Raw genomic sequence first — 27,223 nt, forward strand, 5'->3', positions numbered from 1 at the left:
TGATTTTGAGCTGTGTCAGAACTAGTATACCCAAGGACCACTATGGAGCCTACCTGGATAATTGAGGGATTACAAAGATGTAAGACACATATATAAGATAATATAAAAGAAAATACCTCAATTTAATGTTAAAATCACATTCTATCGTCTAAAGAGTTTTTATTGTCATTGTGGTATTGCAAACTGTATTGAGTATGGAGGTCATTTCTTACCGAAATCTAATTCAAAATTTTTGTATCATGACAACACTAGTCTTCAGTCTCCTGTTATCAGAACCCTGTGTGCATCTTTTGAAGTCTTCTCTCTCCTTTTCTTTCTGATGGCTCCTTTTCAATGACATTTGCATTGTAGGTCTCTTGCGCCATTAACCTTCATCGCTGCCTCTTCCTCGCTCACATCTCTACAACACCACATCACCCTTCACCCACCGTGTTGATTTGCATGTACCTCATCTTTCAGTACGCTTCCTGCTGGGCAAACGGCACACTGACATGCGCCCATACGGTAGCCCGGAGAAGGCAAGGACAGCACCTGCCTGACACCCACCCAATACCTAATAAGAGAGCAGTTTGAATGAAGGTGAAGTGGGGTTGTGTGAGAGGAGGTTGCTGTGTCGCGGTATGGGGTCCATGGTACAGTCTGTCAGCTGTGCACGCTCTGTGAAGAAGACTAGGATGCTAGAGGAATGTAGATATAACATTAAAAAGCCGGCTTAGTTCTCGTTTGGCTGCAGGGTTTAATCATTAATTCAAATCAAATCAAAAGCATAATTAGAACAGCTGTAATTAGCAAAGCACAAAAGCTAAAATTATTTATGTTATGTAACGTTCTCTGTGTGACCTGAGGACGGCTAACCCTGTAGTTTAGACCTCTTGTCTTAGTTCAACCTCTCACTCAAACATGAAAGCACCTGGATGTGTGTTCAAAATGTACTGCCAACTAAATATTTGTCAAAAATACAACAATTTGCTATTTTCATTCCTGTTTCTCTGTATGATATCATAACTAATAACTATTGCTATGGCCTGGTTAATTAAAATAATTCCAATAAGAAGACCTTCGTAGAAAGTCATAGTATTGGAGGTATTTTTATCAAACAACTGAGTAATTCTGATTGGAATAAAAATCTGTGGTGAAGGGACATTATCTCATTATGCCAGTTTTCAACATACATTCATACTATAGAAAGTGATGATGTTATTTTGTTTTTAGAAGTTGTCTTCAATGGACTGTCTATTTAGTTTAGATTCTATATGATGATCAAGACTGTCAGAGTATATTTCAGCTACTGGAAAAGTATTGAAAGAGAAACTAATATAACTATGGTTCTATGAATGCCAGAGGGTGATGCTTAAAACACTAAATGATTCCCTGCACACCTTATTGAAATAATTCAAATTGGATTGATGCCCACCTCTAGTCACTAGAGGTAACTTTATAATAATTTATATTGCCTTAAAGCATGAAGAAAGACTTCATGAACAAATACTTTATGAAGAATGATCCAGACTCAGGTTACTAACTCATAACCCGTTAATTGCGTAGTTACTAAGCCAGAATCAATCTTGATAAACTATTTGTTCATTATGAATTAAGTCATTCAGGCTTTACTAATAGTGTAACTAATATAAAGAGTTACCTGCAATTTTATACTTTACTTTATATCAAATCATCATATATCATAATTCAGTATATTGAATTATGCATGATTTTTTTCTTTTTCAACTGCACCTCTCAATGTCTGACTCAGCAACCCATACTCCACTCCTCCTGCACTTGTGAATAGCTGTTGCTCTTGGGTCATTACTATTTCAATAGTGGTACTAGCAGTGGTTTTAAAAGCATGTGGAGTTTTTAGGCCGTTGGTGGCCGGTGTGATGCAGAGCGCCTCTCCCTCCGCTGGGGCCCGGAGTGTACTTAAGGACCATGTACAAGTCATCCCTGCTCTTGTAATTACTCTTAACGAGAGTACAAAGGTCACCCAAGCCTGTTCACACGTCATTATGTAGCTTGTACTGTACGTGTATTATTAGAAACCTTTTAATCCTCCCATATTATGTAGAATGCAGGTGTTTGAATAGCATTTGATAAGTTGAGATTGATATTTTATGTTTTATTGTTTGAAGAGGGGGTATTAAGCTTTCTGTCATGTTATAAAGCTGACAATAAACTGGATCAAGTTTAGTGTTTACACTAGCTTTAGCCTTGGGTCACAGTGCCAAAAACTAAATGTCTTTTTGTGAATCGCTGAGATCGGCCTGAATATAATTCAAATATGATTTAAAGTTGATTCATCAAGAAAACATGAGTTATGTTTTGGTGACGTCAGTGTCTCATGAAGCAGAGCCCTGCCCCTGGAGCGTGCGCCCAGGGCATAGAAACGCAACTCAGCTGGAGGAAGCCGCAGCAAACAGACCCACTCCAAGGCGGCCTCAAGCAAACCGTGCAGTGGAAAAGATGCTTATGTCACTTCCCCTTCAGAGCCCTATCACATTACAATTGACGCGCATCCTGCTAATGAAACTAGCACATTGCATCTGGTTTGTGAAGTTATAGTTTATTGTTTTAGATGTTTTTGTATATTTCTTGCATTTTTTGTTGTGCATGGGTTGCGTAGGCTTGTGGGCTGAGCATTGTACAGAATCTTACAGTTAACCATAATGAGGGTTTGAATAGGGTCTGGGAGAGATTGCTAAATTACTCAAACATGCATGACATATTAAATTACTTCAGGCACGTTTTTGTCAAGGGACCAATGTTACAATATGGTAGAAAGTTCCAAAAAGTCAGTTTTGCGATACCTAGTCTTTAATTACTTTGCTTGGAATTTTCCAAAGCATGGCATTAAACATACATCTTGCATTTATTCAGTTAGAGGTGAAATACCTTGATAAACCTTATCGCTATAGATCTGACCTGTAACTTGGCCTGTTGATGTCACCAACTTGAAGAGCTAAAAGTTTAATGCCATACTGTCTCCATGACCTACCACAAACAAAGTTGCATATTGCACCTTTAAGCAATCATCAGTAAAAGATAATAAAAGTTAATAAAATTATTCTTTATCAAGTGTTTGGAACATTCATTTTGCTTTCACCTCTAGTCTAAGCAAAACAAATGATTGTTTCTGACATCTGGTAAACAAACTTTGAAAAATAGTCTTTTGTTGTTTGTTTGCTATTATTTATGCAACTGTTAAATTATGCATTCTCAGCAAGTATAAAAAATCTACCAAAAATCATCAGTCGTCCAAATGAATGTCTACTGCATTATATGGAATCATTAACGAGCATAAGTATTTTTCTTTTAAGGCTGAAAAAAGTGAAATAGCTGTGTTAAATATTGTGGAGTGTGATACAGAGGCATTAGTCAGTCTGAGGCGTTTAATAGATTTCATTGCTCTGGCTGTGATCTCCAGCTTCACTCCGCAGTTTCACCACAATGTCTCACTTATTTAAATGACTGCTGGGGGATTGTTTGAAGTGCAGTAGTGGGTGGTACTTCTTCTATATGCACTTGTCTAATAGGGTTGAACTAAAATGTGCTCAGTATTCAGTCAAAGAGAATATCTGCGGTGGTCCAAATGAAAAAATTATCTTAAAGAAGTCATGTTGTGCTTTTGTTTGCTATATGCTTATAATCTATGACACCCGTGGATCATTATGTTATAATTTTCGTGTTTTAAATCGCAATCTTGATCTAATATGACTTAATAAAACAATACGCTGGTTTGAAAATGAGTTGGTAGGAAGTAACAAAGTATGGACGAGGTAAGTCCAGGACCGTCGGCGTGTACTGGTGGCGGTGAAAATGGGGGTTGATCTGAGCAATGATGTCTCCAATACAGAAGAATAAAGATGACTCAAACATCACTCATCACTAAATACAATGTCGAGAGGGTTAATGAGAAGGGAAAACAATTATAAAGTGGTTAAAAACTCTAAAAAGTCCATTTTTGTCTATATTGCCCACCTCATAGCGATTATCATTATGGTTATGCGTAGGGCTGTGTAATATGGTGATAAAAATTAAATTGTGATCTCATCCCTGTGATGATCTCTCATATAGGTCATATCCTCAGAACTTCTTCAGTATTTCTGTTTAATGCAGCTCTGTGGTCAAATGTGGCAGGTGAAATTAATTATAATGAAATATGAACAAGCAGATGACTTTATATCAGAATCGTGATCTGGCTCAATGCTATGCCAATTTGCCCCCCCTATACACTTAAAATGACTACTCCTTACCATTTTCAATAGTGAGCACCCAGCATAGTGATAAAATAACCTCCAGCTTTCACAGCGAGACCTGTCACTAGTACTGAGGAGATCCCTGCTTTATACTTGGACATTTGTTTCATTGTAGCCTCATATATGGATCCATGTTTGTATAGCGCTCCCCTGACAATGCACAATCAATACTCCATTACTCCTGCTCCTTTAAAGGTCCTGTACCTGATTTTTTCCTTTGTATTTGAGCAAAATTGATCTTGCCCACACTGCCCAGTACAGGTATCGTGTATAAGCAGCTTTTGCGGTGAAAATAAGTCTGCTGTGTCCTGTCTAATTAGAAAGTGTTTTATTGTTTGAGAATCAGGAAGTGCTTAAACACATCACAGTGACTAATCAGAATGCTCGAAATGCATAAGGTAAGTGAGGAATAAATTTGGACCATTGCAAAGTGTATAAAATGAATTAGTACTGTTTTTCACATTTTTAAGACAAAAAAATTATAGGGCTGTAGTCGACTAAACGTGTTCCTGGTTAACTCAAGACATGTCCTGTCGATCGATTAGGCAACTAAAAAAAGGGGTGTGGTAAAAGCTCTCAAAATTATTCCATATCTCTGTATCTGACCCAAACTGCACTCACAAGACAGAGGGAGTTCATCTTAAAACTATCTATGCAGAAAAAGTACTGGGAAATAATGTATCTACATGTAAAAAGCCGATTGAACTCATGATTCACTTCCAAATGGTCAGCTAAATCTCTCAGTGATGTCTCTTCTCTTCCGTTATCCTATATATTTCCTTAAAAATAGTCAACTAAAATGATTGTTAGCCAACACAGACAACATCGGCCGACAAATCGACTAAACAACCGAGGACCTACTGCTCTAGTATAGCGCTTTTTAATCCCAGCTGTAGCCCTTTTTGAATGTTGATAAACTGTTTTTACTATTCACTTTCTCCATGCCTTCTCCTCTCAAAGCTTTTCCTGTGTCTTTTGCAGAGTATGCGGATGGCAGTTTGTCATTGTGGGTGAACAAGGAGCGCTTCCAAGGGTACCTCCAAATCGATGGCTTCACGCTGTATGAGCTGGGAGAAACAGGTGAGCCTCGCGGGCATTCTTCACTGTCCAATCTGCCGAGGAATATACAGAGTGTACAGGTCCATACACTCCTCTGTTGGGGCTTCTGCAGTGTGTCCGTGTCCTTCTATATGTCTGATGACTTGTTTCGAACATTTCATCCCAAACACCACCTAAAAATGATTTGGCCTTCCAAGTACCACCAGAGCTAAAACAGGTGTAAAACGGGACTATTCTTGGTGTAAATTTACCTGGAATCCTCAGTACACACTACTTTAATAAATTGCAAAGTTATGAGTCTGGTCACTGTTGATTCTCCCCAAGTTCTGATGAATGTGATTGACAGGTGGATTAGACTTATTAAACCAAATATAGCTGCTTACAAGAAAAAATAAATGAAAAAAATATCGCAGGGAACCGAAGAGCATCACAGATTTCTGCAGGATTAATGAGGGATGCATGTAATTTTATTCAAAGTGATGAGTGACCAATGTTTGTTTCACATGCATCACTGAAATAAACAAATCTGACTGCATGATCATGTTTGGTCCTGGCTCGAGGCACTGCAGAAGGAGTGGGGACCAGACAAATATCCCTCTGTATAAAATATACAGAGAAAAAACATAGGGAAAACATATTTAATTGATTCTAAATTCAGCAAAAGATTGCAGAGGAATTCAAGTACCATCTGAAGGAGCTCACATACCACAGTTTGAAAAACACTGGAGTAAGCTATTAAAAGGAGCACATTAGCATAGACATTAGGGATGCACCATGAATTGTAATCAAAACAAAATCTAAATTTCAAGTCATTTATAAAATCACAAAGACAATTTAGATTATATATGTTGTTTATTATGAGAAAAAAAGGTACTAACCCTGTAGTTTAGACCTACCTATGTTGTCTGCTCTGAAATGTACTCTTTGTTTAGATTAATAGTTCATATTTGAATTGTTCTAAAATTTTATTGCCCCTCATGGTGTTTTAGATTATGCTCAGTGAGTCTAATTGCAAGATTGGATTGCTAACGCACACTCAATCCTCGCAGCCCTTCCGTCTCTTTCCTCTACGTTCACGATGGCTAAGCTACTTAATGAATAAATGTAAACATTGTGGAGCTGAATATACTTAGTATATTTTTGTCTTAGGTGGTCATCATTAGTGGCCATTACTTAATGTTTAAACTGAATGTTTTTTGCATTGCTAAGTAGGCCAGTGCTAATAACCTGGACATTTATGATGCAATGCAAAAAACATTTGAAATAATACTTCTCCATTAATTGGATTTAATGTCTATGAAATTGCCAGTTTATCTCCATCTAGTCCATGTTAATTGTCCATTCAACTCAATTTCAAATGAGCCTTCAGTTTACTTTTCAAACAGAGCTATAAAACTTTGCATACTTAGTTTTACCTCAGCCCTCCCTCTAAACATTTAACATTTACCGCCCCACTGCCAACTATTCAATCTACCCCATGTTGAGCGTAATTAAAAAACACACACTTAAGCCTTGTGCAGGGCTGCTATTTAAATTTGTTATATATTTAATACTGGAAAATTACACCATTATGTTCCAAACCCCCAACCGTGTGTTCTGTACTTGTACCTATTGTCCTCCACCGCAGGATATTTAAACTTGCCACTGAAATGTGAACTGTCGCCTTAATGGCAGGAAATTGATGCCTTGCCCTGAGAAAAATGCACCTTCTAATATTAGATTGGCCATTTTGTACTTTTTAAGTTTACATCACAGTGGGGTAAACATTTGATTCTTAAAGGCCCTTTAAAAAAAAATTTTCTCCATGTATTTGTGCAAAATTTGTCTTGCACCAGAGGATATTAGGGCTCGAAATTGTAATTTGAGTAGACCCAATTGGCATATTGGCAAGACATTTTTAAGTACCATAATTTTCTCCAAAACAAAAGAAAATCTTATTCTACATAAAAATTGCTAAGCCTGTAGTTTAGATCTGTACAAACATGTTCTGAAATGTGATTCTTTTAGTGTTAGTTTGTCAGTTCATATTCCAGTCTTTTTGTCAAATTTTCCTGGACTTTTAAAATGTGAGCTTTGAACAGAATCCTATTAAAACATGAATCAATGAGTTTAATCCCAATCCTTGTCTGAAAAATCACAATTAGATATTTCCTCCAAATCGTTTAGCCCCAGTACATATACTATAGTTAACTGTCCAGTTTTATTTTCCAGTAATCAGGAAGTACGCAGTTAGCTTGCTAGTGGTTAGCGTTACCGTGACAGAAAAGCTCCACTCTGGTCTCTGAAAGTTTTGAAAACCACTTATAGACTCATTGCAGTGAATAATAAGGATGCTCTGAATGCACAAGGAATAACTTTGGACCACTGCAAACTGTGAACTAGTTGTTTTTCACGTTTTTAAAATGGTAAAAATTGGGTACAACAACTTTTAGATGGAATGAAGGCATTGACTATGTTTTTAAATTATGATTATGGAGTTATAGTGTATGATTTTCCATTATTTTCTTAAGGCAACTGAATCATGTTTCACGCCGGGGCTCATAGGATGTGTGGGCTGGAGGTATTCTGCTATAGCTTAGCTCAGCATTGTGAAAATGTGTGACTTAAAATCAATGCCAGGACCAATGCTAAAGCACACACAACGATGTCAATGTATAAAACAATTTGTAGAGTTGTGTTTTTTATGTATTATGGGTCTATTTGACTATTTCTAGAGTAAGCTTGTGAATTGTAAATGTTTTAGTAGACACCATTGCCCTTGCAATGACCACTCCAAAATGTCCTTGACTTCTACAGACAGTGCTAACCTCTCTGCTACCTTTTTAAATGCTTAGCTAGAATTTTACAATATACATTGTTTTTGTTTTTTTGTTTTTTATTTATTGTGCGGATACAACTATTATACGCCCTATTATACAATTCTTAAGTGCTTGGCAACAGGACGAACCAACATTAATATCCTTTACTCTAGTCAGTGTTTGGCATTGTGAGGATACTATGGTGCCACAAATCATTTTTATTTGAATAATTTACAATTTGTGGAGTATAAATAATGCTTATTTTAATCTTTAAGCAGTCATTTTTGTTCAATATAGTTAGATTTAAATGTTTGTGATCATGCAGTGGGAAACAAAGTGTGATTTGGCAGTGCTAATGTGTAGTCCAGGCTGTTTTTAGACTACGGAGGGCCACCATAGTCTGATGAATACTTCACTGATTCGGTGAACCAGTGGAGGAAGCAGACAAATATAACCGTTTCTGAAGCCAATTGAGAGACAAGCACAAACGTATTTCCCAGCCACAAATGCAGAAAATGTTCTGTATACATCAGTCAGGAATCCCATGTGTGTTTTGGTTCATTTGGGCACTTCATCTTTTGCCCAAACCACAACCGCAATTGTTGTTTTGGAGATATGCCAATTACTCAATTTTCAATACCTATTAAGATACGAGAATGAAGATGAGAAAATGCTCCCTTTTTAGTAATAGAATGTAATTTTTATATACAAACTAGTACTTTCTTTATTTTAGCATGAGGTCTTGTATTCGTTCTGATAAATCTCAACATCACTGATCATGAAATGTAAAATTTTGTCCTTACTTATCGACATCTGCTCGAATAAGTGTCTAATTTCTATATTAGTTTTAGTATCGATACTTTTGCAACCCTATTCCTAACATAATGTTGAAATAGTGTCTGAATAGCCTTATTGATACTATGCAAAAAAACCCAAAACCATTCATTTTTGTACCCCTAGCTTGAATGAGTTATGGTAAAGATATTAAAACTGTCATGAGCTCATTCTACAAAAACACCAATGCATATCCCAAGGCATCCAACGTCCCTGTTGTAAATTGAATATAAAACATGTACATCTTAAGGTGTAGTAGCAGAAAACACGCTCAGGGCAGTGTTATGCTGGTGTCGCCTTAACCTCAGGGTCACCAGCTCTGCAGCCTAAATACACAAAGGGACCCGCTCTGACACAAGGAGGGCTCGGTATCTCCTAATGAGCTTTGGACAGTCACGTTTAAGGTGGTCTGCCCCAACCAGACATAATAAAGGAACCTTATTAGTGCTAGACGAATGAAGAGCAATGTTACCACAGCAACCCAAATATTATGATGTATTTGAATTTAAGTGTCAATATTACTGTACAGGTTAGGGTTTAAAGATCCTATATTGTGATCTTCAAGCCATGCTAAAATGCTGTTATCTCATCATTTACCTTTTGTTCAATAGGGCTTGGCAATTCCAGATTAATTTCACTGTAATAATTCTACAGGTGATGCAATAATTTTAATTTGAAATCCAAAATGTGCTATTTATTTTTTTCATAATTTCTTTGATATTTTCTATGAAGTGGTTACTTACTTATATACCATAGTAAATTCATTTCCAGTTATTCCACAGATTGCAAAAACATCATGTAGCAATTTCTATCATGAAATTCTTGCCTAACTCAATATTAAAGGAACTGTGTAGAGTGTATCCTGCACTCAGTTTTTTTTTTTTTTTTTTTTTTTTAAAAGGTATTACAATCACAACTGGACCTCGACACATACAAATTTTCCTCAGTATATGGACAGGTGATGCTTAATGTGAAAGCTCAGAACCTTCAGATTTCACTCACTGAGCTGCAGAGGCTCCACTAGCAGGTGAAGGTGCTGGGGTTTAGTTCGTGGCCATTCAAATCAGAGAGAGTCCTTTTAGGTTTAAAAACCAACTCGATTTCAGCATTGAAACCTATATATCAGCCCATCTGTAGTGTGAGTGTATGTGCCTTTGTGTCCTTGTAACTTGTTTATAATGTGTCTAGAAAAAAAAGAAACTGACAATTCAAATAAAAGACTCATGCGAGGCTCATTCTGCTTTTGGATAATCATCTTAAGAACCAAAACACCAAATTATAACAAAACAACTTGGCCGTCATGTCCAGTGTTTTTGTAATTAGGATTAAATGAGCATTACAGTTGTTATCAGTAAAAGTTATATTGGATTTGAACATTTTTAACTCGTATCTGGAGAATTTAAATTTAGAATCTTTCAAACAGTTCCTATAAACTAAAACTACAATGTTACGTCCACATCTGAATACAAATCTATTGCAATTACTTTATTCCATATTGATTTACGTTGGTATCCTTCTATTTTCTATTTCCCTTAGCTACATATTTCTTTCCGCTCCCACCATTTCATCATCTTCTACTGTATCAGCCTGTTGCTATATATACCGTCAGGGACATTCAAGGCTTCTAATTCACACAAATAACTTTCATGGATTATCTGTCTCTCTTATGCTCTTGGCAATGAAACCTATTCCTGTATAAGTATGTTAATCTTGAGTTTTTCCCAAGGCCTCGCTGTTTCATGCTGTAACCCCATCAGTGACCACTAATGACCACTGGGGGGCAGGATGGCACTCTAGTCTAACCCAAACCAGAACTGTTGACAGAATAAATCTGACAGTTCTTATATGTAAAGAATAACTTCTGTATCTTTCCACCAAATTTGTTTCATTTGTAACAAGGTTGTCAAAAGTCTCTAAAAGCAGTTACTAACTGAAGCTTAAATGCTATCAGGTTTGATACTAATTTTCAAGTATCAATACTGAAACAAATTACCTAACTAGATAAAATTGTACCTTTCCTGAACAGTTGCATTTTGAGTTTGGTCAGACCAGATGGTATTATAAACAAATACTATTATTTTGTGTTGAAAATTACGATATTCCCTTTAAAAAAAAGCCTTTTCACCATTAATACTGTTTTTTTTATTTCAAAGTTTTGGAAATTATTAACTCATTTTGTTGTCCTTTTTTAATTAAATTAAATTAAATTAAATCTTAAAATACATTTATTACCAGTAAAATTACAATTTAAAGGCAGACTGTATAACTTTTTTTGTACCACCTGCTTATCTATGAAATATCATTGCATTGCCTGGCATGTTTCACAATATGGCATTAATCTGATGTGTAATCTAAATTTACACCTCAGATCTGTGGAGTGGATACGTTGCTCGCAGTAAAAATAAAAATGTCTATAGCTGAATTCATGCAAGATGGGTACATTTACTTTCGAACACTCCAGGCTCCAAGTTTTTTTTTATCAATCTATTCCTTAATATCATAATTGAGTGAAATTTTAGAATCGTGACAACACTAATAACAGCTTTATTGTTCTATCCTTTGAAAAATTCCTTTCACCGACCAGTTCACATGTGTCCATTTGTAATTTGCCACCCATCTTGTTTCCCTTCAGGCAAATTGGTGGCCATCGCGGTTATCGACGAAAAGGACCCCACGGAGGAGAGCGGCAGGTACAGAGAAGCCCCAAATTAAAACTCACCAACCCAGCGCCCTGTAATCCCGACACCACCACAACAGCCCCCTTCAACCACTCTCAAAATAAAGATACAAAGTGTGCCGGTTATTGTTCCATGCTAGCCACAAATTGCAGGCGTGGGGCTAAAAATAAGGTCAGGCTGCCATCTTATGTGGTATTTCAATCGCTTCTTATTTGCTTACAGATTAAAGGGCTTGATCCAGAGGGTGGCCAAGGAGTACAGGGAACATTTTAACAGGTAAGGATGTGGAGGTCAGAATTTGTTTTACGTTTATAGAGCGCCTCCATCTACATGACTAAATATTGGCAAAATAAAGTGAAAATAATATATTAACGGGGGAGAATGGTAATAAATGGCACCAAGTCCACTTTTTTTTTTCTTTGTCTTTTTTTTTTTTTTTTTTTTTTAATATTTCCTCATCAAAAAACATTCCTGAAGAGGTTTTACATGTCATCCAAGCATGTTTGAATAATCTCGCCATCTCTCCCAGGCCCTATTAGAACCCCACTTATGGTTAGCAATACGATTCTGTACGGCAATTTCCCCTAAATATACAAAAGCATGACAACTTCACAAACCTCCTGCGATGTGCGGTAGTTTCTTTAGCAGGATGCACGCTGATTGTGTTGTGATAGCATTCTGAAGGGGGAGTGACTTGGCATGGGGAGGAAAGGAGGGAGGAAACGAAAGTAAAATTTATTAAACATGCTAATATGTTGTTTTTGGTGAATATAGCATTTTAAAAACAATAAACGGAAACATCGTGATCTAAATATGTTATGTGTTAGCAGTTAATACTCCATAGAAGATGTTTGTGAAAATACTTTATTATGAAACCCTATACGAATAACTTTTACTGATGTTGACAGTTTAAATGTTAATGCAATAAACACCCGAAAAACATTGCTTTAAATTTAGTGTGGTTTTATTTTTCTACATTTAACATTTCTAACCAGTTGATTATGCAAATTAACATTGTCTTACAAAAATAATTGGGGATCATTTCTCCTCAGCCTACTATCTAGTTAGCAGTCAGTTTCTATGGGAATTCTCAGCCACTATCTCTCAATATTGAGTAGTGATGTCACGATACAAACATTTCAAACTCTATTTTGATACTAAGGAATAGACTTGATACTCAATACCATTTCCAATATGTTTATAATTAATAAACACACTTTCTTTAGAAACATGTGATTGTGATTTTAAACATTAAATTGTAATTAATGAATTAAATAATTAAATAATAGTACTTTCTTAATAGTACTGTTCATTGTGGTCCATGTAGTCTATGTAGTCTTATATTTGTTCTGAATAAGAATGATCTTATTTAGAATGATTTTGAGCTGTATCAGGAGTTTATAGAGTAACTATATCTAGTTTCAATCACTAGTTTTAGAATTGATTAGTATCTGATTTCCAATGCTTTTGACATACGGGTATGGAGTTTGGCATTGCGTGATGAGATCTGCATGAGCTCTATTGGATGATGCTCTCGCAAGGGGGAAATCGTATTCACCACACAGCCTTTTGTAAGGGCACGTCTTGTTTTTAGTGTTGTTTTTTTTTCCACCAAGGTTCAGTGCAAAGGTAATTATGCAAAATGTCAGCTTCCAAATATAGGTGTTCTTTTCTGCTGTCAGTCAAAGCCCCGGCACAGCGGCGGGGGCTTGTATTAATGCATAATGTTCTTTTTTTCGCCCGTGCTGGGTGAGCCATGACAAGTAGGAATGAGGCGTTTATGTGCACATCTAACAAAGAGGGGACAAGTTATACAAAAATTGAAGGTCTCTATTGTAACCTCTTTGATTTTGGGTTTTTAATTTTAGCTTTATTCATGGCTAAAAGCTCTTTTTAATTGAATATTTCTGAAGGACTTTGGTGGTGGTCTTTGTATCTGTCTGTTAAAGCCAAAGTATGTAACTTTTTAGCCAAAACTAGACTAAAATAAAAGCGTTTTTGTGGTTAGGTTTTACCTTAGTCAGGCCCCTCTTTTAAAGGTGATTCTGAATGTAAATAGGACTTCCTGGTGAAGTAGGTAAAAAATAAAACACATTCATCTCCACGGGGAATGTTCTGAAGTATGGTTTTAACTTTCTATTTCCGTGGATTCATGCAGGGGACGTTTCACTAACTGTACCCTTAAAGCTCCATCAAACCTTTAATGGAGGAAGTGGGTATTTACATCTATCTAACTTTACCTCGCTCTCACAAACCTTTCAGCCCGTCACTACTATTAATATGGGTTTGCACTTTATGGGATGCTCCAAACGCAATTTCGTTCTTTCTTCTGTGACAGTGACTACAAATAAATGGTATTGAATTGAATTGAATATTTATAAATTTTCAGGTGACATATTTTTCAGACATATTCAGACAATCCTACCCACTGTTGCAACTCTTTCTTACAGGTTTGTAAACAGTAAAATTTTTGATAATTTGGATGTAGACAATGTGCAGTAGTCTGACTTCATCTTAAAGTGCTGTCTTTCAATTTCTGGAAGAAATATTGATGGATTATAGATGTTTCAGTGTCATGATATTGTCAGTAATGTTATATCCCTAGTGTAGTTGGATCTCTCTTTTTCAGAATCAGAAAAAATAGCATACATTTTTATTGCCATTGACCATAAACAAAAATCACAGACTAAGAATTTGCTTTTAGCCATATGGTGCTTTTAGATAGTTTGTGTTTTGTTCAGGTTAGGGTTTACAAACATGTCGTCTACTCAAATGAATATGAACTTTAACCCTGCTCTGCACTTGTATGATTTCTCTTTGAGCACATAATTGCAGCCAAAACTAAAGTTAAACCTGTTTTGTTCTGCTTAAGTTTCCGAAATGCACCCTATTACACCTCCTCCCCACCCGACACTTTTGAATGAAGAGGTGTATGCCAGTGTGGTGATCAAAGCCCCCTTTCTCTCCAGGCATCCCCATTAGCGCTAAAGGGAATTACACAGATCCCTATCTTCAATTAGACAGCCATCCGACACGCTAGCTAGTTGTAGTTTTTTTTTGAAGCCGGAGATCCCACTGAGATCAGAGCCCTTGCAACGCACCTAAACTCCAACGTGTAATTACAAGCCAGGCGCCCCTATCGCCCCCGGCTGGTGGGAGGGGGGGCAGCACTCGAACGTTGATTGACGTCTGAATAAGCGCGCATCAGTTCAAAGAGGTAATAAATGTCATGATATTTAGCTGGGTTGGTTGTGCGGAGTGTGTCGGCGGAGCTGCAAATGCAAAAGCACTCGGTGAGATTAGCCAGCGCGGAGAGGATTAAAATACATATGAGAGGCTGGAAGTGACAGTTGGTGGGTGACGGCAGATTCGGGCCACTTGAGGCAGTTTGCAGGCAGAGCTTAGAGTGCGTAAAGTGGAAAATAGTTTTGCTTGATCCTAGCCTAGCTCTAAATAGGACTGTCGCGATATGTCACATTTTTGGCAGAGCTTATTACTATTGATGATGGTATTGATGACAACTTCAAGACTGCAAGACAAAAGCCAAATAATCCCAGTAAACCTTTTTTCTAAATTAACCTATGTAAAGAAAACATGAGATGCAGTTAATATCACACTGAATCATTTTAGTAGTAAGTTAGGAGATTAGTAGGAGGGCCACAGACTGGTGGTCAGTACAGCGAGGTCCAGTTTGCTTGGTCAAGGGTGTCCAAATATGGCCTGGGGTCCAAATGAGACCCTCTGACCAATTTAGTCTTGACCCTCAGACTCTCCAGGTGACTTTGCCCACATTGTCCTCAGAACTACGTTTTACTGCAAGACAGACTTGAGGTTCTATTAAGTCTCTGTGTAGGGCTGTAGTCATTTAGTCAATTAATTGGTTGATGGAGTCTTTAGTCAACCAAAATTTGTATTGGCCGACTAATAATTTTTTTTTAGATTATGAAGGTTTAAATGGGACAAAACCGGTCTCTGGTTTTATAAGTTATAAAAAGTAAAATGGTCAGAATAAAGCATTATATTTCTCCTTTGACTGGCATTGTAACCAATCATTCATTAGTCACCCTTACAAACTTCATAGCCAAGCCTCTGCACTTCCATTAGATTCTTGAGTGGTTTGTGTCTACCAAATTTTCTGACCTAAACAACCTCCTCAATGTTGAGAGGCGACAGTATCTCAGTTGGTAAATCGCTTTGAAGGTGGGAAAGTGCCATAGAGACATGTCTTATGCCATACTGTGGAATATTATAGCCAAAGAACATTTCCATGGAAACAAGCAAGAGGAGGCCAAGTAAGTCAGGTGGAGTGTCTGCCACCTGCTTATGTGCCTGGAGATGCTTGCATCGAATGTTCCACAGAATGGCATTAATTTATCTATCGCCATGGAGACCAGCAGGTATCCCTAATAGACCAAGTGACAGGTCAGATTTGTGGAACCCCGCTCAGTAAGAACTTTACAAGATATTTTTTAGCAACAAATCACCCATAATTGAATAAATGTTGATGGATGGATAAGTTTAATGCCATGCTGTGGAACATTCAAGGCAAGGCAATAACATCTCCATGGAAACTAGCAAGTAACGACCCTTCCACCAAAAAAATTCACACAATTCACCCTAAATCTTACACAAGTTCACATACAACTTCGCTTTTTTCATGTTTGGCACTGAATGTTACCATAGCGATTAAAAGACTGCAAACAATAAAACACAGGAAGGCTAACTTTAGATGTACTTTGGCCAGTGCTTGAGGGGGAAAAATGCTAAATATTTAACCCCAGACCTTCTCTACACAAATAGAACTGGACTGTTTCAATATTTACTCACAAAAAGTCCAACTTCAGAGGAGTGAGAGCAGCACTGTCTCGTAGTGGCCAAAATAAACCTTAAATGGCGTAGTTCATTTTTGTCAGCAGGCCTAATAATAGCACCCCTTGAGTGGCATTGAAATTTCTGGCTAACTTTTATTATCCAATTACAAAACCACAACATTTGGATAAAAAAAAAAAAAAGTGTTGCTCGCCTGTTCTGCCCTTTTTGTTAGGAAATAAAGTTTAGTAATGTTTTTATCCTAAGGTAGAACATATTAAGAGCAAGTAAAAACAGAACTAATTCATTTTAAACCTTTTGCAGTGCTCCAATGTTATTCCCCACTTACCTTATGCATTCTGAGCATCCTAATTATTCACCGTAATGAGTTTACAAGTGCTTTTCACAACTCTTAGAGACCAGTTCGGAGTTTTAACATGACGGTAAAGCTAACACTTCACATGCTAACACGCATGTCCCGATTATTAGACAGTAAAACTCTTTCTAATTCTAATATTTGTGTTCTACCATTGAAACTGCCTGATATCTCTTATAGAGGCCACACTCTGCCAGGGGCCATAAAGCTGGTTAGTCATAGGTCAATGTAGCATTCACCGTATCCCCTTGGAGACATTCCCCACCATAAGGTTAAATAGCTCATCTACCAAGTTAAAACCACTTTCCAATTCCATTTGGTTCAAATGTATTCTATACTTTATTCCTACACCATTGTCAGCAATATTGTCACCATATTTAGATTTTATTACATATTTTTATTAGGCCCGAGCCCCTACAGGGCGTAGGGCCTATTGCTTCCGCAACGATGAGTGCGGAAGCAATAGGCCCTACGAAGCGCGCAACTTCGTGGCAGCACCGCGACCTTGCATAGACTCCTGTGTCCTAGCAACCCATGCCGTAGGCATGGGTTTGCATATTTGTTGTTGCTAGCATGTCAGCGTCAACATTGAGTCAATGGGCGAAGCCCATTGACTCAATGTTGACGCTGACGCAGCGCGAAGCGCTCATGTCCCCAAACACACTCCTGGCATCGAGCCCTATCCAAGCCCCCATGCCGCAGGCATGGGCCATACTTATTACTGCTAAAATGAATGGAAGTCAATGGGAGGTCAATGGCGGACCCCGACGTCATGGCGAATGACGAGCGCGTTAGCGCTCGTCATTCGCCATTGACCCCACGGTGACGTGGGGAAGGTCCAGAGCTTTCAAAAAACGTATAATATGCCATTGTAATGTTATCGGATATATTGTTTTTGCTAAAAATATTATTATTTTTATTTTTATTTTTATTTCTTCCTGTTCTGCTCTTTGAGCAGTAATTTGACCCCCTGAACATTTTCAAAAACTCACCAAATTTTGCCCAAAATTCAGGTCTGCCGAAAAATTTATTTTTTTATGTGGTGCATCATTGGGCATAAAAAAATGGCGCGACAGCGCCCCCTGCAAAAGTCAAAATACATTGCGTCAATGGGAGACGTCGCGACGTCAAGTTTGGCGTAGAGCCACGAAATTCGGTACACGCATTCTTCAAGTGATGCCAAACAAAAAAGATTATTATGGCCACGCCCCCTGACGCACCGGAAGTCGGCCATCTTGGATTGAAATTTCCAAAATGCCGAGTCAGCGTTTTCGCTGACCTCGCATTTTCGTCAACTCCTCTGAAGGCACTTCACCTGCAGGGCTGAAATTCACTGTACATCATCTAGACAAGTGGGGCATCTAAAGTTATCCAATTTATGATGATCCCTTTTACGGTTTCCGTGCGGCGAAGCCGCAAATTTCCATCGGAATTTTTGCAATTTTCAAAAGGCAAAATTTGCTCCCGTTTGCGCATGCAAAGTCCGATTTCGCTCAAATTCGAATCAGTTGTAAAACTTTCGGGCCTAAAGCTACTCATTATCACAGAAAGTAAATTGGCGCGATAGCGCCCCCTACAGAACATTTAATAAATTTGTATGGAAGGCCAAAAATTTAGTTTTCCCAAATGTTACCAAATTTGACACAAAATTCCATTGGGTCATCCCAATCAATAAAGCCAATCAGACCTATGTCGTCTTTTGCACCGTGTTGCCATGGCGATGCGCCAAACTGCCAATGTTATCCTAATGGGAAACCTCCCAATTTTTCCCATTCATGGGAAAAATATTAGTTTCATGGAATAATGTGAAATTTGGCACCATGACTCTTCATGTCATCCTGATCAAAAAAGTCAATCAGACCCATGTCATATTTTTCACTGGGTTGCCATAGCGATGCGCGAGAGCGCCCATGTAATCCTAATGGGAAAATTACCAAATTTTCGTACATTTCAAAGTCTAATAACGACTTATTACCGTTAACGACGGACATAAAATTTGGCACAGTGATTCTTCAGGTTGTCCCCGTCAAAAAAGTCCGGGGGGCCAAGTTTGTATTTTGCACGGTGTTGCCATGGCGATGCCTGGAAAAACCCAAATTTTGCCATTTTGTGCATCAGCACTTCCGATGTCTTTTCACTTGTTTGGTGCCAAACGGAGTCCAAAGCCGCAATAAAACAGAGGCAAGTGGCGCGTCAGCGCCACCCACAGGGAGTGCCGGGTCGGCCGAGTGCGAACCACGGCCCGCGAGGGCCGTTCGATGCCGCTTGCGGCTTTAATTTCTTCTTTCTTCTGCTCTTTGAGCAGTAATTTGACCCCCTGAACATATTCAAAAACTCACCAAATTTTGCCCATAATTCAGGTCTGGTGAAAAATTTATTTTTTTATGTGGTGCGTCATTGGGCATAAAAAAATGGCGCGACAGCGCCCCCTGCAAAAGTCAAATTTTTGACGTCAATGGGAGATGTCAACATCAACTTTTTCATACAGCCACCAAATTCGGTACATGCATTCATCAAGTGATGCCAAACAAAAAAGATTATTATGGCCACGCCCTCTGACGCACCGGAAGTCGGCCATCTTGGATTGAAAATTCCAAAATGCCGAGTCAGCGTTTTCGCTGACCTCACATTTTCGTCAACTCCTCTGAAGGCGCTTCACCTGCAGGGCTGAAATTCACTGTACATCATCTAGACAAGTGGGGCATCAAAAGTTATCCAATTCATGATGATCCCTTTTACGGTTTCCGTGCGGCGAAGCCGCAAAATTCCATCGGAATTTTTGCAATTTTCAAAAGTCAAAATTTGCTCCCGTTTGCGCATGCAAAGTCCGATTTTGGTCAAATTCGAATCAGTTGTAAAACTTTCATGCCTAATTGTCCTGATTGTGAAACAAATAAATTTGGCGCGACAGCGCCCCCTATAGAATAACAAATAAATTTGTATGGAAGGCTGAAAATTTAGTTTTCCCAAATGTTACCAAATTTGACACAAAATTCCATTGGGTCATCCCAATCAATAAAGTCAATCAGACCTATGTGTTTTATTGCTCCGTGTTGCCATGGCGATGCGCCAAACTGCCAATGTTATCCTAATGGGAAACCTCCAAATTTTTCCCATTCATGGGAAAAATATTAGTTTCATGGAATAATGTGAAATTTGGCACCATGACTCGTCATGTCATCCTGATCAAAAAAGTCAATCAGACCCAAGTCATATTTTTCACTGGGTTGCCATGGCGATGCGCAAAAGCGCCCATGTTATCCTAATGGGAAAATTTCCAAATTTTCGTACATTTCAAAGTCTTATAACGACTTATTTTCGTCAACGACGAACATAAAATTTGGCACAGTGATTCTTCAGGTCGTCCCCGTCAAAAAAGTCTAGGGGGCCAAGTTTGTATTTTGTTCGGTGTTGCCATGGCGATGCCTGGAAAACCCATGTTGTTGCATTTTGTGCATCAGCACAAATTGACTTGTTTGGTGACAAGTGCAGCCCAAAGCCGCAATAAAAAAGGGACAAGCGGCGCGTTAGCGCCACCCACAGGGAGTGCGGGGTCGGCCGAGTGCGAAGCACGGCCCGCGAGGGCCGTTCGATGCCGCTTGCGGCTTTAATTATACATTGGTCTTTGTATAGTGCATGATATCAGCAGTATTGTTTAGGGCCCGTGAGACGAGAGCGCAGCGTGTTGCTATGATGTATAATATGTGTGCAATAATCAGTCATTCAGTAGAAGTGACTGCGACTTGTGGGAGCCGTTTTTCCCCAGCCGAGTCTCAGACATGGAGCGGGGACAATAAGATACAAATTGAATTCCTCCTCCCGACTTATCATTTTTTAGATAAATCACGTCAGTCTTTTCTGTGCCGGGAAAAGATGAGGAAAGAGTTGATGCATGATTTGAAAAAAAGTGTCTTTTTTTTTTTTTTTTTCCCCCTTCACATTTTAGTGGGGAACATGCAAGAGGAGTTAAGCAAGTTATTGCTATGGCCTGTTTTTAAAATCTGTATGAATTGTTTAAATTTAAATGTATTGAAATAAAATTAAATATTGAAATAAATACTAATTTATTGTGAGGTTATGTGCCAGGTGTAGATTTTGTTTAATTAATTAAACTTTAACCCAAATAGCTGTATGTATATATATTATAAGTTGTAATGAATGTTTGGGTTATACATTACCAAATAAAACATGTTGATTTGAACATGGGATAGACATCACCCTTCAACCAGAGGCTAATCAGTTTGAGTCCATCAAGTACTGAACTGTACCATCTATAAACATAAAACTTATCTAACTCCATGGAGAATGTACTGAAATATGTTTTTTAACTTTGTATTTCCATCATGAAGGTGATGTTATACCTCTAGAAAGTTACTAGTATTGCTTTAATTTGTATTTTACTTTCTGCAGAGACTTCCAGTTCGGCCACATGGATGGGAACGACTATATCAACAGCCTCATCATGGGGTAAGTCATATTTTCTATACCGCCTTCCTATACTCTCCAATGTCCCTCCTCTCGCCTTCTCTCCCTCTCTCCCTCCCTTCTTATCCCACTGTTCCTCGCAGCCCCTGCCATTACCCAAGCTCTCTGTGGAGAAGTCAATTACACCAAACTGTCATTTTTATTTTTAGTGCTCCTGGCCATATTAACCCCCTACCAGCTCCAGTAAAAGACACACAAACTCCAGTAAATCGGCTCAGACACGGCCTCTACAGTGAAATGCAGATAAGTATGCGCGTGGATTAGATCTATAGAATCCGCGTGTCGTAATAGCTTGTCAAAAAAAGCAGCTTTAATGATGAAGCACAGAAGAGTCGCATTAGCTTAGCGCCGGGGCTAAGGCCAACTGTCGGCTATGCTGTGATCCGAGAGGCCACGACGCTGACATCCCGTTCTTTTAATTAGACGCGCGTCGTGAGTGAGACCAAGCCAACTGGCAGGGAGAACGCTCCAAAAATCTCACTTCCACTAAGATGTAAATTGTGGTTTGGTTTGGACTAAGAAGAAAGCGTTAGGCCTGTCTGTAACAATTTTTGATGTACGATATATTGCGAAAGAAATGATATCTCTATGAATGATAATATTGAAACTACTCAAGCGATATCCCTAAAGAAGGATAACCCGTAAACTTGTTTTGAAGTGAAGTACATTCTATAACACATCACCAATACATAAATAGCACAATTAAACACTTAATAAATGTTTATTATTTAACCAACTACATCTTAAGTGTTACCAAAAGGGTTCATACTTGTAAAGAAAAAGTACACATGAAATTTATTGAGCCTGAAAAAGTATTGTTCTTTCTATCATATATTGAACCATAAGTCGATATAGTCATAATCGTGACAGGCCTAGAAATGGCGTAGTTGTTCGAACGGTTGTATAGAGATGGGAATCAGGTGAAATGACCTTTGTTAATGTGCAGATTATATAACGTCATTAATAAACTTGAGTGATCAGGTTTTACAGGTACAATAATTGTGTTATTTAATTATCTCTGAAAAAAGTGTCAGTATCTTTTAGGGTCGTCAGTATCAGAAATCAGGAACGTATTGATAATAAAACTATGATCAAAACTAGATACTCATTTGAACAAGTATTGATACAAAAAATCAGAACAAGTATAAGCTCACATAGACACACATAGATCACTAAAGAACTCAGATATAAGGCCACATGGTAATATAGGAAAGGAAAGTACTATGATTTAATGTTGAAAATGACACTACTACTGTCTAAATAAACAGTAGGGCTGTCAATTTTCGTGTGCTATTATCACGTTAATGATTAATGAATTACTCATAAGCTAATTTTGGCCATCAGCCCACTTCAACCTCAGCTCAGGGAAGGGAGGGAATGGGCTCAAGGGAATGGGCGAGTGGTTAATACAAAAGCAGTGCAAGGGCAAGTCTTGAGCAAGAGTCCCGAGTGAAAGTATAAGCAGTGCATATGTCTTGTCCTTGTCGATAACTTAACAACAAGTTTTGCAGTTAAAATGTCAAGACTCCACTAGGCTTCCTTAGTGGCTCTTACACAATAAAAGTCTCTGTATATTCTCACTGTAAGTAGAGTCTGTTGTAAAAGAGTCAGACAAGGGCAGAGCACATTACTGTTGAACACTTGACAGAAAAGCCACAGCAGTGTTTCAATGAATGGAAGACGTTAAATAAGACATATCAATGTCACTGCTTCATATTATTACAGTTGGGTCTATATGAGATCTATTATTTCAAACACATTCCTAGATAGTATGTATGCTTACAAATACATGCATTATAAGCAATGAAAAAAGAGAAATGCAAAATATGATATTAAAAAGTTAAATGTGTTATTAAAATATATGTGATGTGAAATGTCAATTAGCTTGTCATGGTGGAAATGTGATTTTTTTTTCACTAGTAACCAATCATAGAGAACAAACTGCCATAATCTGGTCATGTTTTTGTTAATGTTGGTAGTATAAAAACAATATTTGCTTAATGACATCCTTATGCTAATGGGATTATTATTATTTATTATTTCGAATTTGGTCAAATTGTCTTTTTACTACTGTAATTTTCCCATTCTGCTTGGTGGGAATTCATTTTATAATCTCAAACATGTTTTTTGTGTGGACACTGTGTTATCTGCGTGATTGACTGCCTGCAGGATGTTATTTTCATTTCGCTGTTATTGTTTATACCAGAGAGATTACGGCAGCCGCGGTGTCCTAAATCCTGTGTAATTAAAAGTGTACAACACCGGATGGATTTGATGGTACAGTAATGAAACAACAAGCTAGCTATTTTTTTGTATTTCAGGAACGATTTGCCTTCTTAATTTTGTAGCAGGCTTTACCAAACCACATTTGGCCACCCCATTGCTAGATTAATTGCCCTCCTTTGAGAAAATGTTGGCCTGTCAGTGTCCACTAATCCACTCCCTTGGACATAAATCTGATGGCTTTTTATCCTGCACTCAGTCGTCGGCGATTATGGGACGGGTTCCATCAGGTCTAGAGTAAGGCTTCCGCAAGCTTATGAATACATACATGCACACTTTCAAACGGACGGGATTATGGGTAAACCTCTTCATAGGGGTGAAGTATACTAGCCTCTAAGTCCTGCAAGGTGGTGCGTAAGTGAAGTAATGACTTGTAATCCACCAACACTGCAAGGAAGGTCGAGCAAAGCAAAGTTAAGTACATGCAGGGGTCTGCTGGTCTTAATGGTGGGATTAGACAAAGAACTACTATTAGGCACATTTTTCTAAGGTTGGGAAATGTATGGTTAATGGGTACATGAAAGGCCATGTTATACTCTTGTGTCCTCATCAAAAACATACTTGGAGTTGTATTTTGCGTCATTGACTCTTGTTTCTTTCATCCATTAATCTGAAGTTGTCAGGTTTAGGTTCACGTCATTGTCCCCATAGGGAAATCTCTCTGCATTTGAGCCATCCTTCTATGCCACTGGGGCATCTCCTCAGGAGCAGTGCTCAGGGACCCATCTCTGTGATCTTGTTGCTAGGTATGGTCAGGACTACCTTAGCTGGAATATTTGACCTATTGTACATGTTTTGGGTTCATGGGAGAAAGTGGAGTGACCGGAGGAAACCCATCCCAACATGGGGAGAATATGCAAACTTCACACAGAAAGGTTAAAAGTGTGTTTTGATTTTGATTGATTTGTATATGCAATCCTATGTTGTCAAAGTTTTGCAAGCAAGAAGTTTTCTGAGCACCTTGAAAGGAAGACAAGTTCAGGTTCAAGATCATACACAAATGATGTCAATGGATATGTTTCTATTATTGCAGGACATATATCCTGCAAAATTTACTTTTTAGCTTTTAATCATGTTATATTTTTGTCTCCTCATCCAAAACATACCTGGAGTTGTATTTTGCTTCCCGGCTATGTCACAGATCAGAAAGTCGTAAATCTTCCACTTTAAGTTGTTTTAGATGAATAATGTGTTTTACAATGGATAAAATATAAAAAAAAGATCCTTATTTTATTTATTTAAAAAAACAAAACATCTTATTCTTTATCAAATATGACAGACTGGATGTCAGAGCTCTATTATTTGAATATTCAGTATTAATTCACTTCACAATTAATTCAAGTTTGTTTATTCTTATTCCACTGTATTGTGGAGCACTGCATCTGTAAACTTGGTAGAGATTTATTTTGTCGTCTGTGGCAGAAGCTGGCATGGACCCAGTGTTCTTACTTAAGATTCAGCTGGAGTTTTTGGTCCCTCTGTGGATTTATTCCAGAAAATAACATCTGTAGTAAACAAAGTTTTGAATATTTACTCTGTGTGGGGGGTGGGGGGGGGGGAGTGTATGGCAATCCCCACAAATCAACAGGATTATTATTCAAATGATACTTGTTGTATGTATGCAGATTTCAGTTGTAAGGCTAGAGCTTTTCATACAATTCTTAATCACCAACTTGGCAATTGTAATCATGAAGTATGATTGATTTATTCTATGTTTCTAGAACAGTACACTTAAAAATTCAGCATACTCATCACTGCTGTCAGCAATGGGTTAGTTTAGAATAAGGCTGGGTCACATGGTAATATCAATTAACTATTTAATTATACTTTTGACAAGTGATTATTTTATATTTTATTTGGCAAGAATTGCTTGTCGTTATCGCCCTGCTATATTCTCCAAAAACAATGTATTGACAGGTTGAATAAGTTTCACTTTCATTTTTGACACTGTCTCTACTCCCTCCCACCACTCCCTCCCACCACTCCCTACACTAACTCACTCCCCCTTCAGAGCGCTTCACATTATAATTGGTGGGCATTCTGCTAATGAAACTACTGCACAGGTTTGTGAAGTTGTAGTATATTTTGTATCATACTGTTGTATATTTATGGACAATTGCTGTGTGGGAGCATGAGTGATATAAACTTGTGGGTTGAGCATTGGACAGAATCGTACTACCAACCCAGAGGGTTTGAATAGTGCCTGGGAAAGATCGCTAAATTACTCAAATGTGCATGGATGACATATAAAACCTTTTCAAACATGTGTTTGATGGGGGTTAGCTCCAAAAAGTCAACTTTGCATAATGCCCCATCTTTAATAATTAATTTTTTTGATTCAATCAATGCTATTCTGAAGCACACTCCTATTGATCAGCTTTTGCCACGCTGCAAGTGATTGTTTAGTGGGTTTAAACAATCACAGTGAAGTGTGAACTTTCAGAAGCAGCACACAACTCAGGTTACATACAAATATAACCAATGATCAAGGCTCTAAAAAAAATAATAATTGCAATATTATATATTAGCATCAACTAAAGCATGTCATCGAGCAAGAAAATCATCATGTTTTGACTGTCCAATGTATTATGATTGGACATGTAGAAATCATACAGGTTTTATCTTAACTACATAGAATTACCTTTCAAGCCCTCATTAAGGTTTTTTTTTAACGCACCAACTCCTTCCAAAGCTGCACACTGAGGTGAATAGGCTAATCCATATTTATTCAAAATGGTGCCATCTGTTGTAGTGGGCCACATGTCAGCCAGGCCTCACACTGGTAATGACTGCGTTGGTTGTGATTGCCTATCTCAGCAGTGGGCAGCCTCTGATGACTCTACCCCCGATCGGAGCCTCGCTGGTGGGCTGGGACAGTGATGGATACTGCCCCGCGCGGTGGTGATTTGTTAGCCGCTTGAGTAACACCACGGAGATGTGAGGTGGCAGGTCCCGGCGATGTGTGCGCACCTCCGCAGAGCTTATCTGGGCCTCGGCTGTAGCCAAGTGTGCGGAAGAGCGATGGCTTGTTTTCATGACCTTGCTCTGTATTGTGGAGAGTTTTGCAATTCCTCAGATTATTTGGCTGTGAAAGGATGCCCACGCAGGAGTTTTCTGTAACTTGGATTTAGTTGCATTTTTTTTAAGGAGGCATTGTCTGACTCAAGAGTTGTTCTTAGCCAAACAATCATAGGTTTTAGATGTCATGGTTTAGTTAAGGTTTCTCCTGACCACTCATAAGCTGTACATGTATTTCATCAAATTGCTTACCAAGGGGGCAAGGATGTTGAAGTTGCAATATATTGGATTGCAATGTGTGTATGACATGATGTCATAAAAAAACTCAAGCAGAGGGAACTAGAGCATGATCTTTTGCTCCGTTTAAGTGCAACCAGGATGAATAAACTGCAGTTTTAAATACAATGTAACAGTTAACGATACGATTAAAGGTTTGTGATTGTGTTCTCTAAGGTCAATAGCAACTCAAAAGAAAATATTTGTCATTGTCAGATAGGGACAAATATTCAAGTTTAAAGGTAAGCTATGTACTATTGTAGTGGAGGTTCAGCCACATGCTTTTCTCTGTGGAGATGTTAATGCTTTGTGCTAGTGATGCCACCTGTCCAAATTACAGGTCTGATGCCGTGGCAA

General features: G+C 38.2%; 1 protein-coding gene across 1 annotated transcript in view; it reads left to right on the plus strand.

Annotated features, from left to right (window-relative positions):
- Positions 1–27,223, plus strand: part of LOC117388452 (protein disulfide-isomerase TMX3-like) — a 72,639-nt gene that overhangs the window by 19,345 nt on the left and 26,071 nt on the right. The window contains exons 10-13 of the mRNA XM_033985999.2: positions 5,232–5,330; positions 11,574–11,631; positions 11,842–11,895; positions 21,215–21,271. Coding sequence (XP_033841890.1) covers positions 5,232–5,330; positions 11,574–11,631; positions 11,842–11,895; positions 21,215–21,271 — 268 coding nt within the window. The remainder of the gene's footprint in view (positions 1–5,231; positions 5,331–11,573; positions 11,632–11,841; positions 11,896–21,214; positions 21,272–27,223) is intronic.

This window comes from Periophthalmus magnuspinnatus, chromosome 20, assembly GCF_009829125.3.
Source record: "Periophthalmus magnuspinnatus isolate fPerMag1 chromosome 20, fPerMag1.2.pri, whole genome shotgun sequence".
NCBI classification, from domain to species: domain Eukaryota; kingdom Metazoa; phylum Chordata; class Actinopteri; order Gobiiformes; family Gobiidae; genus Periophthalmus; species Periophthalmus magnuspinnatus.